Source organism: Syngnathus floridae, chromosome 1 (assembly GCF_059516105.1).
Source record: "Syngnathus floridae isolate MCC-2025c chromosome 1, RoL_Sflo_1.0, whole genome shotgun sequence".
Lineage (NCBI taxonomy): Eukaryota > Metazoa > Chordata > Actinopteri > Syngnathiformes > Syngnathidae > Syngnathus > Syngnathus floridae.
Window position 1 is genome coordinate 22,469,930 of NC_142413.1, and position 13,960 is coordinate 22,483,889.

The 13,960-nt window shown below is 44.3% G+C and overlaps 1 protein-coding gene across 2 annotated transcripts in view; it reads left to right on the plus strand.

Moving 5' to 3' along the window:
• The first annotated feature begins 371 nt into the window (after positions 1–371).
• pdlim7 (PDZ and LIM domain 7) overlaps positions 372–13,960 on the plus strand; it is a 30,782-nt gene continuing 17,193 nt past the window's right edge. The window contains exons 1-2 of one of the 2 annotated variants that reach the window (XM_088387669.1): positions 372–539; positions 4,554–4,652. In XM_088387669.1, the coding sequence (XP_088243795.1) occupies positions 4,557–4,652 (96 nt within the window). In that variant the 5' untranslated portion in view covers positions 372–539; positions 4,554–4,556. Of the gene's footprint in view, positions 540–3,371; positions 3,514–4,553; positions 4,653–13,960 lie in introns of those variants that run through there. The other variant, XM_088387678.1, reaches the window with a different exon arrangement.

Below are 13,960 nucleotides of genomic sequence, written 5' to 3' on the forward strand. Positions count from 1 at the left end.
TACTACTACTACTACTACTACTACTACCCCTGTATACTGCTGCTGCTGCTGCTGCTACTACTACTACATATTGCACTTTTCTGGACACCCAATACTCTTGAAAAACAAGAAAAAAAAATCACGCATTGATGTTTAGTATTAGGTCGTTATTTTCGATTGTGTGTTTTCGCATCTGGTTGAAGTTTTAATGACAATATCAATAAAAATTACATATCGGTTTGTATTTTTATAACAAACTTTACTATAAATTTGATCTACTTCGTGATGTGAAAGGACCACAACAAGTGGATTTGACCAGTCTCTTCCTGGTGTCCCATCCACCCACCCACAGACGTCCGTTCCGTTGGTCACACCCGGAGAGCAAGTCTCGGCAGCGGGCCATGTGACCTCTGACGTCTTGGCGTACTGTAAAGACGGCAGCCAATGAGACTTCCACGGCGGCTTCCTCGCATCCGCCGAGAGGAAGTCTGACGCTGTCGGGCAGCTTTTCACGGGCGCTATCTTGTCGTCTCCTGCTGGTAAACACAGAGGAATTCGAGGTAAGGGAGTCAAGACAAACTAGGAATTATTTTTCTTTTCTGTCGTAGGACTTTGAACCGTCTGTTCTCTGCATGTAGTTTTGGTCTCGGTTGTCTTGCTCGACAACTTTTTGTGCAGCCACTTACCTTACGAAATACCACCTTAGTCAGTGACAACTTTGTCACAAGCGTGTGTGTTGGAGAAGTATTTTACTTGATCAAAATATTATTCTCTTCACGATTTGGCGATCATTCACTTGGAGGGCAATTACGACATCTTAAGGCTTAAGATGTCGTAATTGCCCTCCCAGTAATAGTCAAAGTTTGTGTAGTTGCGGTGAGTAAACGCTTATTAACATGGGTTACAAACACTAAAACAGAAAACTTTATTGATAATGTTGTGTATTTTGACAAGAAAAGTATACTTGAGATGTAATAAGTTAAAATTTGAATTTTGCGTTAATTAACCTGTATGTTATTGAGAAACAGACACTGGTTACTAGCATTTTTGAATCAGAGATGGCTTTGTGTATCTCTAAATTTATTTTGAGCTTTTTGACTTCGATTAAAAAAAATCGACTTTTTTTGACACATCAGGTTTTTAAGGTATTTCTGGTTTTTTTTTGCATTAAAAGGATTTTAACATGCCTTATAAGTTAGAGCTGAGTTAAAAAGAAATATCCACCTGATTCTGAACCTAATCCTTATTTCATACATACTATATTGCATATTACATGATTGTTCTTAGATTGTTATGAAAGCCTGTTATGCTAGAGAAAAATCAAGGGCCAAATCAACGCAAAAGACAATCCTGAAAAATGTATTTGCATTTCTAGCAAAAAAATTGTTGACACGTTAGAATCTAACGGTTAGATATACAGTCAAACCTCGGTTTTCGACCACAATCCGTTCCAGAAGGCGGTTCGAGAAGTGAATCGGTCGAATTCCAAATCTATTTTTCCCATTACAAATAAAGGATTTTTTTTAATCCGTTCCAAGACTAAAAAAGAAAACGCTTTTTAAAACATTTTTCCATTTTCGCATTTTTTGTCCGATCACGCAACTGCAGCGCACCGCCGACCGCGCTACTGCACCGCGCTGGTCGTATTATTGTGACAGAGCCGTCGCTGAAATTTAGAAAATATTTTTGAAGTACTGATGTACTTTCTAAAATTTAAGCGGACCTCAGTGCACAGGGAGCTTAATTTAGTCCGATAACGCAACCGCAGCGCACCGGGCGGTCACTGTCGCATTGCTTTAAGAGCGTCTTTGTGTTTTAGGATGGCTTTACTGCTCCCACTTGCTTTCTTTGTTCGACAACCAAAGCAAAAAAAAAAATATCTCGAAATTTTCGTTAGAATTCCGATTTGTTCGAGAACCGGGACGTTCGAAAAACGAGGTTTGACTGTATTGTATTTTGAGATTAAAATTACAACAATACAACAAAAAGTCATAATGATAATTATTTTATTTCTTTTAGTTAGCTAACGAGGTTCTTTAGTTTAACTTTTTTTTCCCCGACCCCAATTGCTGTCTTCTTCGGGATCTTAAAAATTCTTGAGTCTCTCATCACTTGAGGCGGCGATACCTTCGTTTGCATAATCAACATATAATCAACATAATTTCATGTGGCGATACTTTGATTTACATAAACAACATTTGATCAAAATACACATCCATGGATTAAAAAAAAACACCAAAAACAGACAAGGTTATCGATACATCAGTATTATAGTAAAACCTGAAATTTATCTTACTTGTCTCCGTTTGAATGGAGGAAAAAAACTTCCATTAAATTTTAAACGTTAATTCCACAGAAGACATGACTTGGGCCAACTGGCAACAGCCCGTCTCAAAGTAAAGGCTGATGCGAAAATTGGATTACATGTTTGGAAAATTTCAATGACAACAGCTCTAAACTCAAAGTTTATATAGTGACTCGTGATTTGTTACAACAAGTATTCTCTTTGTTAAAAATAAAATACTAGGGTTGGAAGTCATTCATACAGTTGATGCGGATGTTGTTTTCTTTTGTTGTTTGGTATCAGGAATACCAAACTAACTCTATAACTCCTGATACATCGTAGCTTTATTTTTGGTCTTTGGTATGATTAGATTTCGAAAAATATAAAATTATAATGGTAAAGATGGAAGCTAGTATATAGAAAATGGATAAATCACTAGCATATTTTGCTTCCAAATGTTATGCGCTGAAAACAAAGTCTGTTTTGCTTGCAGTATGCGTGTGTTGCATGAGACATACTAAAGATAAATGCATGCACCCGGAGGATGTTGGGTTTTTTTCTCCAAGAGAAACAAGGAGTACGTTTATTTATCCACATGGATAGTGCAGCTTATTAGAACCTAGGCCACTATTTGAGGAATTACAGTATTGGAATTAGCCACCAATAAAGCCAAATAACGCCTCTCGCAGTGAACCTAATTTTTATGGTTGGTAACTGCAGCTCTAAGCAAAAACACTTCTCATATATATTCACAATTCCCCTTTAGATTTAGTTTATGATTCCTCTCCAAGTGAGTCCATCTGTTGCTTTAAAGGCTCGATGTCATGTCATAATTGCCGGTTTGGTTGCAGTGTGCCTTATGTCGTCGTCCAGAAGGAATGTTATATTCCCTTGCCCTCTCTTCGCTTGTGGCTCTTTGGCTTCTCCACAGCACACAGACTTTTTGAAAAAAAAAAATGCACTTTGTTAAACCTAGCAGTCATTTGTTAAAATTTAGTGGCAGTTCATTCTTACTACCCCCCCCCCCTCCTCTTGCTTTTCCCTCCCAGTGACTCAAGTGGGTGTTGGGCTGAAATAGTTTGGTGTAGTTTTACATTCCTTATATAGCCTCTGCCGAGTGAGTTGCAGCTACAAAGTTTAGGGGGTAGGCTTTGCCAGCAAGAGTGAAACTCTGCTCGCTTGCTCGAGCTTTTGCGATTCTCTGTAGCTTTCTCCCAGTTTTGGGCTACGGGCCGGCCCGTGAGGACAAGGTAGGTCCAGTAGTGCCATCCGGGTGACTTAATGCAGCAAAGAGCAGGTACAGAGGTGAGGTTAGTCGCGCAGCTGTAAGCCGGCGGCAAGTGACGTAGCCCTGCGTCTCAAGTTGCGCTCTCCAAATTGCGTTAGTTATTTAGTAGCATGTCATCCAATGTCCGTGACTAGTTTTGACACAGCTGTTCTTGTCTAATAACGGCAAGGCAGATTATGTGAACCATTTCTAAATGTCAAAAGGAGTTTTCATTTTGCAAGCGGGCCAGTGTTTCACGATTATTACGCGGGTTATCTTTCAATGAAATGTGTTTGCCCTCCACTCCATGTTATATTGAAATTGGAGCTTATTGTTGAATGTCACCGCTGTTCTTTTTATGCAGAAGATTTATGATAATGGTGTGTTTGGTGGCAATTTGTAATATCACGCTCAATATGAGAATGTTCACCTCAGGTCCTTGCAAAAGGGACAACCAACTAATGGTCTGTTTACGCAGGGGCTGTTCTAATATTGTATATGGTATGCTATGTAAACAACTGAGGTCATGTTGCCAAATCCTACAATATCATCAGCATTTCTGTCAAGAACATAAATATTTCACTTTGATTAAACACAAAAGATGTGAGTCTGTTTTCCTGAAGGACTAGATAAATCATTATCATTACCGTTGAGAGGCAGAGGTTTTAGACAATTTAGGTTAAATAGTGGCTCTAAATGACAATTTATTCATCAAAATACTTGTCAATTATTTTGGTAATCGATTAGTTGTCGATTGTAGGAAAGTCGATGCTATGGAAACCTCTCCATGTGATATTAATCTGCTCAATGCACATCTGGTATGGAACAGGAGTTATGGGCTTTATTCTTTTTAAAATTATATAGAAAAATAACAACCCATCCGACTTTCACTTGGTCCCGTAGTCAACCGAGGAAATGCCCATCTTCAGTTCAAACATGCTATGAAATAAAATGCACAGCACCAAAGAACACAAAATCTCGGAGGCTTTAATATGTATTTTTGCTTCTTTGTCTTTCCTAAAGGCTATGAACGTGTACTCTGTAACCCTCAGCGGCCCAGCGCCATGGGGCTTCAGGCTGCAGGGTGGGAAAGACTTCAGCATGCCCCTCACTGTGTCAAGGGTAAGAATTTTTGGAAGTATTCAAATTCTTATTTCAATGGGATTCTTCGTAATGTCTGGCCTGTCGTGTGCTAAAAAACAGATTATCGTTTACAGTCATGTGGTAATGTCTTAGCTCACCGCTATCTACCACATACTACACTGTATGTAGAGGCGTAACTGCTGCACGTTTATCAGCGTGTACTCTCAAGAGTGTTATCTGTGTCGACCCGACCCAAATCAATCATTTCAACTGTTTGTTGACACTGTTCTTGTTAACACTAGCACTGTGGCAGTATGCCAGCTCCTTTGTTGACAAAAGGAGCACTTCCCATTTTTCTATTTACTTGCCTCTTATATAAAGCGTTAACATTTGGCGTGCAGCAGGTGTTATTTTGAGTGGAGGACGACTATTGTTAGTTTTCAGTAGTCACAAGAACATGCTGTCATTTGTTTGCAAGCTCCTCTTGAGTGACCGTCTTGCAAATACTGTACTATCGAAGAGCACAGCAGCCACTTTCCAGGCCTTATAAGTGCACAAGGGCTTGCTTGCGCTCCCAATTCCTGAGTGGTTGCCAGAAAGCCGAGTGCTTGTGAAGGGACACACACAATGCGCTATTGCATGAGTCACACTATTTTGTAAGTGGGATGCCATTGAGGTGGAACGTCATCAGTCTTGTCAGGACACGTTTCCAATCTGCTCCGCTTGCTGGTTGGCATCACTATCAGAAACACCATCTTTCCCCGGACTCATGACAAGATTGATTCGCTTCTTGCTAAACCAATGAGAAAGATGATTTCAAACAAAGATGTAGGGACGCTTAAAATAATTTCAGTGCAGAAAGGCGCGAGCAATCTACCTGCAGGCTTGCAGATGTTCTAAAAAGTGTGAGAAGTCAGTAGTTGTTATCTTTGTTAGCCAGTAGTTTTTCAGGGCCTCTGGCTCACAAGTTATAAAGTGGTGACATGGTTTCTCTCATTTCCTCCCTGGCACCGTTTGCTCTCCTCAAGTGGACGGTGAATCAATCGACGTGGACGAAGGATGGTAACGGCTTTACCAAGTCTTCTTCTGGCACTGAATTCAAGTTGGATGAATTCAAGTGGGTGGTGTCAACATTTGTGCTGGCTGGTTGCTGCTGAGATGAGTATTTGAAGCCAGACAGGGAGTTCAGAAAGAGAAAACAATGAAGCAGACGCAGAGTGACTGGACCAAAGGCTCTGCAAAATGCTGAAAATGATTGAAAGTGTCAGCTCCTGACAGATCAATGGGTTGAAATGTTGTTGTTGCAGTAAAGGTGAGATGGCAATTTGTGACTGCACAGTTAACTTGTACTATGCTTAGTTTGCTTGTGTTGTAGTGTGATGGGCCCTTGTTTTGATAATTTCGTGCTCCTCTATACATTTTAGAGTAAACGTGGAGGTTTGTGTGCCGCCTTGCTTTCCTTCCCCCTCTTGTTTGTGAGCCCGGGACACTATGCTTTCTCAGCATTCCTTACATTTTTCTTGCATCTACCCTGTCGCGCTGCCAGTAGACAATCCCTGCCTCCTTGTTTGTATCCAATACGTCTCCCACACTCATTTTTACCATATATTACCAAATATTCTGCACAGTTGCAGTTCATATTTTCCTCATTTCTACACGTTTGACTGATTAATGATTGACTGTTGACAGCTTTCCAAAATGTAAAATTACTAGATTGAATGATTTAAACAACAATCATGAATTGTTTAAGTCCAGCCATCATTTCAAGGCATATATTAAGATAATAACAACTCATTAGTTCATCATTCTTCATTGGTCAATTCTCGTAACTGTCTTTGACAATAGAATTGGAAAAAAAAAAAAAAACTGCATTATTAGACCATAAATATTAGCTCCGTGTCATACAATAAGAGAAGAATATGGTGCACATTAATCTTTGTCAGGAAAAAGAAAAATACTTGGTTGCGTGACCTTTTATTTTGTTCTTATTAATGGAGGTTCCATTGCACTTTAACAGCTTGGGACCAGGTTGACTCCTCACCTTAAACAATACAAAGCAACACAACGCGCTTGTGCTTCCTACTCTAAAACTAAAAGAAAAAACAAAGGAGAGAGGAAAAGCTAAAAAAAAAAAAACCTTCCTCTCCCTTCTTAAAAAAATTCCTTTACACCCTAGTCGTCTTCTCACTACACCCTTTGTGTTCCTCTCAGCACTTTTTTGTTCTTGGCCTCATTATTTAAATATGAGTGGAAGCAGTTTCCAGTAAAGATTGGTTTATTATGTCTTATAGTAGCTTCTACAGTATTTTAATATCATTTCACAACTATTTCCCTGTAAACTCCTCAAATAAGCAATGTCGATTTCCTGTGAGTGTCGAAGCCAAAATGAGATCATTCCAGTTATCATTTAATATATCGCCTAATCCTGTTGAGGGTTACAGGGAAACTCAAGTCTAACCCAGCTGACTCAAGGCGGGAGGCAGGATACACACTGAACTCACCATGATGTCATTTAAATGTTATTTTGACCCATTTAACGGTTTTCTCCTAGAGCTGCTCAAATCACCATCACACACCATTCGTTTGCAGACCCTGGAAGTGAATTTGCCACTTTGGAATGTGGTCCTGTGGCCAAAGCAATTGGTATAAGGAAAGCAGTAGCACTCAGTCGCTAACTGATAAAGTGAAAAAAATATTAGTTGAGGGTCATGTTTGTGTTTGGCCATCAGCTTATTGTTAGCAGTTTTTGTGCTGGTTCACGAGGATGGCATAAATTGTTAGAAAATGAACACAAGAGGGCTTTCTCTATTCTAGGGTAGCTTAGTGATTTTCAATGGCAAAAAAAGCTATCATTGTCTCAAGCTGACATTTTTGTATAGTAGTTTGATTTGGTGATGTTTCAAGATTTTGGGAGGTAGCTAATGTTTTCTCTTGGTAATGTGTAGTCACTAAAGGTTTTTGTGAAACAATTTTGCAAAGCAGCTACGTTCACAAGACTTCAGACATGTAATCATTATAAACTTCAATACCATTGCGGCTGCTGATGAATGTGATCATTTTCCATCCAGTTTTTCTGGAACCCTTTCCAGTTGAATTTGTGGAGCAAACTCTTGAAATAAACCATCTGATGTCTGGTCAATGTCTGAACCGATGACCATAATCTGATTGGTTTCTGGAACGCTTTTTTTAAATAGCATATGTCGAGTTACCTCTCAATTTGATTTGAACTTAAGAAAATGGACATTTGGTGAAGTTACTTACATACAGCATATCCTCCACTTTATTGCTAACCAGAAAATTATCCAATAAAGAAGCATAATATGAAAATTGCAGTTTCTGTCCAAGTCAAGCATCTGTTTTTGGATCAGTAGCCTTAAAGCCTCTCTCGTACACTTGTGCAAAAGCAGCCCCGTTGGAGGGCTGAATGAATATTTCACTACACGGGGGGTCGCGTCTCCTGTAGCAAAGTTGACTGTGAATTTGATTGCATTGTGAGGGGTGCAGCAATGTTTTAAGGTGAGTTAGTGCGAGGTGTTTCCACTGCGCAATGCGGTCTTGTACTTAAAGGTTTGGTTACTCCTATCTCAGGGGACTATTTATGGATTTGTATCAGCTGCGCTGTGTGAATGATGTCAGGACAGGCAGCCTCTCGGCCCGCAAGTAGCTGTGGAAATAATAAAAATGAGCAGGGGCCAAGTTACCCGGCCAATATACCTACTGTTGCAAATAAAAGTTCAGTGTGGAAAGAACAAGCCAAAGGATAGTTTTGAGCATCAGTCAACAGAAACACGAATCGCGTATTGAAGACCTTGCGCTGGAAAGGCTTCCGAGGCCTTGAAACTTGATCTCCTTGAAAACACCTTGCACTTTTGAAAGGCAAAAAAGATCATTGAATAAAAGCCTTACAATAATAATGTCATTTATTTGACGCGAACAGCTACTTGATAGTTATGGCATTGGCTTTGCACATGTCACTCCGCTTATTTCAACACGGTGGATCTGCCATGCATGTGTCAGGCTTGCATCGTTATTTAAGCTCCTCGCTTCTTGTGAGCCACTGTCAAAGTGCAAGTTACATTCTGAAACATGGTTTCCACTGTCCTTCGCCATATTTACAAACTGCTTAGGAGACAGTGTTTCTGCCGCCCCCACCTCCCCAACCAACCAAAGTCCTGAGGACAGCAACTTTAGGTGCTGCCTTCTCAAGTGGGGGAGCAGCTGCATTCTAAACCTGAGCCAGCAGCACAGGTGTCTGTGTCCATCACCGATTCCCCCATACATGAAAACAACCTTTGCTGACTTTACAGTGTCAATATTTTATTAGTTCACCAACCAACCAAACTCTAGTCCAGCAACCTTTTAGTTAGTGACATTATTTGCCTTGAAATTTTAACACATTTGTTAATATTTAAAACGTCAGCTTTTATTATTATTACATAATTTGAGCACAAATAAAATGATAAAATAACTGGGCCATTATTATTTGATCAATAATCAGTAAAGATATGCTACACTGTATTTAATCTTGAAAATCAGTTCCTTTACTGGTGAGTATTTGAATTCATGGCAGTTATCAAATAATATTTTTTTTCTCAGAATAAAAATATAATGAAGACCATAAATATTTTGGTCACATGTGAATTTACCGTCATGGTTCTCAAATTTCATTTTTTCTATTTTTGGCTCGGATACAAATGTGTGGCAGCTGTGGCTCAGGCAGTAGAGCAGGTCATTCAGAAACCAGAGGGTTGGCAATTCGAACCCACCTCTGTCCGTGCCACGTGTTATTGTGTCCTTGGGCAAGACACTTTACACACCTTGCCTCAGGGACTACAGATGAAAACTACCCCCTTGGCTAATTCTGGTGCATCTATAGAGATGTTCATTGCTGTACACTGCCCCTGTCAAATAAACAAATGAAATAAATAATTGATCCTTCTGTGTCACTGACACTGATGATAAACATGAATCTTTTGAAATGTACAACTATTTAGTATTTTTTACCTGTAATATCCCAAATATCCACTTTAGACTTTTACCGTATTTTTCCGACTAAAAGTCGCTCCGGAATATAGGTCGCATTAGCCATAAAACGCACAATAACATGAAAAAAAACATATATAAGTCGCTCCGGAGTATAAGTCGCATTTTTGGGGAAATTTATTCGACAAAATCCAACACCAAGAACAGACATGAACGAGCAACAACAGGCTAAACGAAAGGTATGCTAACGTGACATAAACACAAACGAAGAGCTGAGAGCGGGCCTGACGTAACATTCAGAGTTATTTAAAAAACTATTACATAAATAGCCCTCTGTGAGTCGTCACCTTATCGTGGTGGAGGGGTTTGCGTGCCCCTATGATCCTTGGAGCCATGTTGTTGGGGGCTTCATGCCCCTGGTAGGGTCACCCATGGCAAACGGGTCCTAGGTGAGGGGCCAGACAAAGCACGGCTCACAGAAGCCCCTTATGACGACTGAAATAAATGGACTTCGTTTTCCCTCGCCCGAACGCGGGTCACCGGGGCCTCCCTCTGGAGCCAGGCCTGGAGGCAGGGCTCGAAGGCGAGCGTCTGGTGGCCGGGCGTTCGCCCATGGGGCCCGGTCGGGCATAGCCCGAAAAGGAAACGTGGGTCCCCCTTCCCATGGGCTCACCACCTGTGGGAGGGGCCGAAGGGGTCGGGTGCAATGTGAGCTGGACGGCAACCAAAGGCAGGGACCTTGGCGGTCTGATCCCCGGCTGCAGAAGCTGGCTCTTGGGACATGGAATGTCACCTCTCTGGCTGGAAAAGAGCCCGAGCTGGTGTGCGAGGCAGAAAGGTTCCGACTAGATATAGTCGGACTAGCCGCCACGCACAGTTTGGGTTCCGGTACAAGCCCTCTCGAGAGGGGCTGGACTCTCTTCCACTCCGGAGTTGCCCACGGTGAGAGGCGTCGAGCAGGTGTGGGTATACTTATTGCCCCCCGGCTGGGCGCCTGCACATTGGGGTTCACCCCGGTGAACGAGAGGGTACCCTCCCGCCGCCTTCGGGTGGGGGGACGGGGCCTGACTGTTGTTTGTGTCTATGCACCAAACGGCAGCTCAGAGTACCCACCCTTCTTGGAGTCACTGGAGGAAGTGCTGGAGAGAGCTCGTTCTGGGGACTCCATCGTTCTACTGGGTGACTTCAATGCTCACGTGGGCAATGACAGTGAGACCTGGAAGGGCTTGATTGGAAGGAACGCCCCCCCCCGATCTGAACCCAAGCGGTGTTCTATTATTGGACTTCTGTGCTCGACACGGATTTTCAATAATGAACACCATGTTCAAACATAAGGGTGTCCATGTGTGCACTTGGCACCAGGACACCCTAGGCCGCAGTTCGATGATCGACTTTGTAGTCGTGTCATCGGTTTTGCGGCCGCATGTTTTGGACACTCGGGTGAAGAGAGGGGCGGAGCTGTCACCTGATCACCACCTGGTGGTGGGTTGGCTCCGATGGTGGGGGAAGATGCAGGTCCGACCTGGCAGACCCAAACGCTCTGTGAGGGTCTGCTGGGAACGTCTGGCAGAATCCCCTGTCAGGAAGAGCTTCAACTCCTACCTCCGGCATTGTTGAGGCGGCCGACCGGAGCTGTGGCCGTAAGGTCGTTGGTGCCTGTCGTGGCGGCAATCCCCGAAGCCGCTGGTGGACACCGGCGGTAAGGGATGCCGTCAAGCTGAAGAAGGAGTCCTATCGGGCTTTTTTGGCCTGCGGGACTCCGGAGGCAGCTGACAGGTACCGGATGGCCAAGCGGAACGCGGCTTTGGCGGTTGCTGAGGCAAAAACCCAGGCGTGGGAGGAGTTTGGTGAGGCCATGGAGAATGACTTCCGGACGGCTTCGAGGAAATTCTGGTCCACCATCCGGCGTCTCAGGAGGGGGAAGCAGTGCAACGTCAACACTGTTTACAGTGGGGATGGCGTGCTGCTGACCTCGACTCGGGACGTCGTGAGTCGGTGGGGAGAATACTTCGAAGACCTCCTCAATTCCACCTACACGCCTTCCATTGAGGAAGCAGGGCCTGGAGACTCTGAGGCGGATTTTCCAATCTCTGGGGTCGAAGTCACTGAGGTAGTTAAAAAACTCCTCTGTGGCAAGGCCCCGGGGGTGGATGAGATCCGCCCGGAGTTCTTAAAGGCTCTGGATGTTGTGGGGCTGTCATGGCTGACACGCCTCTACAATGTTGCGTGGACATTGGGGACAGTGTCTCTGGATTGGCAGACTGGGGTGGTGGTTCCCCTCTTTAAGAAGGGGGACCGGAGGGTGTGTTCCAATTACAGGGGAATCACACTCCTGGTAAGGTCTATTCAGGGGTGCTGGAGAGGAGGGTCCGTCGGGAGGTCGAACCTCGGATTCAGGAGGAGCAGTGTGGCTTTCGTCCTGGCCGTGGAACAGTGGACCAGCTCTACCCTCCTCGAGGGTGCATGGGATTTCGCCCAACCAGTCCACATGTGTTTTGTGTACTTGGAGAAGGCGTTCGACCGTGTCCCTCGGGAGGTTCTGTGGAGGGTGCTTCGGGAGTACGGGGTGCCGAGCCAACTGATAAGGGCGGTTCGGTCCCTGTATCACCAATGCCAGAGTCTGGTCCGCATTTCCGGCAGTAAGTCGGATTCGTTCCCAGTGAGGGTTTGACTCCGCCAAGGCTGCTCTTTGTCACCAATTCTGTTCATAATTTTTATGGACAGAATTTCTAGGCGCAGCCGAGGCGTTGAGGGGGTCCGGTTTGGGGACCTCAGCATCGCGTCTCTGCTTTTTGCAGATGATGTGGTGCTGTTGGCTTCTTCAGGCCGTGATCTCCAGCTCTCGCTGGAACGGTTCGCAGCCGAGTGTGAAGCGGTCGGGATGAGGGTCAGCACCTCCAAATCCGAGTCCATGGTCCTCGATCAGAAAAGGGTGGAATGCCCTCTCCGGATCGGGGATGAGATCCTGCCCCAAGTGGAGGAGTTCAAGTATCTTGGAGTCTTGATCACGAGTGAGGGGAGGATGGAGCGCGAGATCGACAGGCGGATCGGTGCAGCGTCGGCAGTAATGCGGACCCTGTACCGGTCCGTTGTGGTGAAGAGAGAGCTGAGCCAAAAGACAAAGCTCTCAATTTACCGGTCGATGTATGCTCCTACCCTCACCTATGGTCACGAGCTATGGGTCGTGACCGAAAGAACGAGATCCCGGATACAAGCGGCCGAAATGAGTTTTCACCGCAGGATGTCCGGGCTCTCCCTTAGAGATAGGCTGAGAAGCTCGGTCATCCGGGAGAGACTCGGAGTAGAGTCGCTACTCCTCACGTTGAGAGGAGCCAGATGAGGTGGCTCGGGCATCTTATCAGGATGCCTCCTGGGGAGGTGTTCCAGGCATGTCCCACCGGTAGGAGACCCCGGGGACGACCCAGGACGCGGAGACTATGTCTCTCAGCTGGCCTGGGAACGCCTTGGGATCCCCCGGGATGAGCTGGATGAAGTGGCTGGGGAGAGGGAAGTCTGGGAGTCCCTCCTAAAGCTGCTGCCCCCGCGACCCGACCCCGGATAAGCGGAAGAAGATGGATGGATGGATGGATTACATAAATAACAGGGTTATAAAACCATCTGTGTCACTCCAATTCATTCAATCCATCGATCGTCCTTTGTCAACAATGGGTGCACGCCGCTAACGGCCCTTGCACTTCAAAATATTCCACAGGCCCAGATAACGTATATAAATTATATATCGAATAACTATTATATATCAAATAACTATCATATAAACAACAATATTATCAAACCATCTGTCACTCCAAATCATTAAATCCATCGATCAAATTACTCGTCCTTTGTCAACAACGCCGTGCAGGCGCCCTGATGTCAGCCTCGTCGTTATTCCACAGATCTAGTATATAACTATATTATAGCGTTAACAAAGTACAAGGAAAGACGTGGGTTTGGTAAACGTCTCTTCATTTAACAAAACAAGAGTTCAACGAGCCAACAACTACTGAACTGTAACGATAAAAACATATACAAGTGTCTATACGAAATAAAATATATCAAATAACTATAACATAAATAGTTCACCACCACACGGCCCCAAGCACCGGCGTGGATTTCCAGGTGTGTGGCGGCGTGGACTTCCATGCCCGGAGGTGGCACTTCCAGCCACAAACGTGAAAGAGAGCTCCGTAGAGTAGGACCAGGCGTGCGTAAAAGCCATGTCCGAGCCCCATCCACCGTCCTCGGACAGCCGCTCGGCCGAGCGCTGGCCCCCGACTTCCATCCACGGAAGTGAAAGAGAGCTCCGTAGAGTAGGACTGGGCGTGCATAAAAGCCATAATAGTTTTTCCAAACCTCATGTGTCA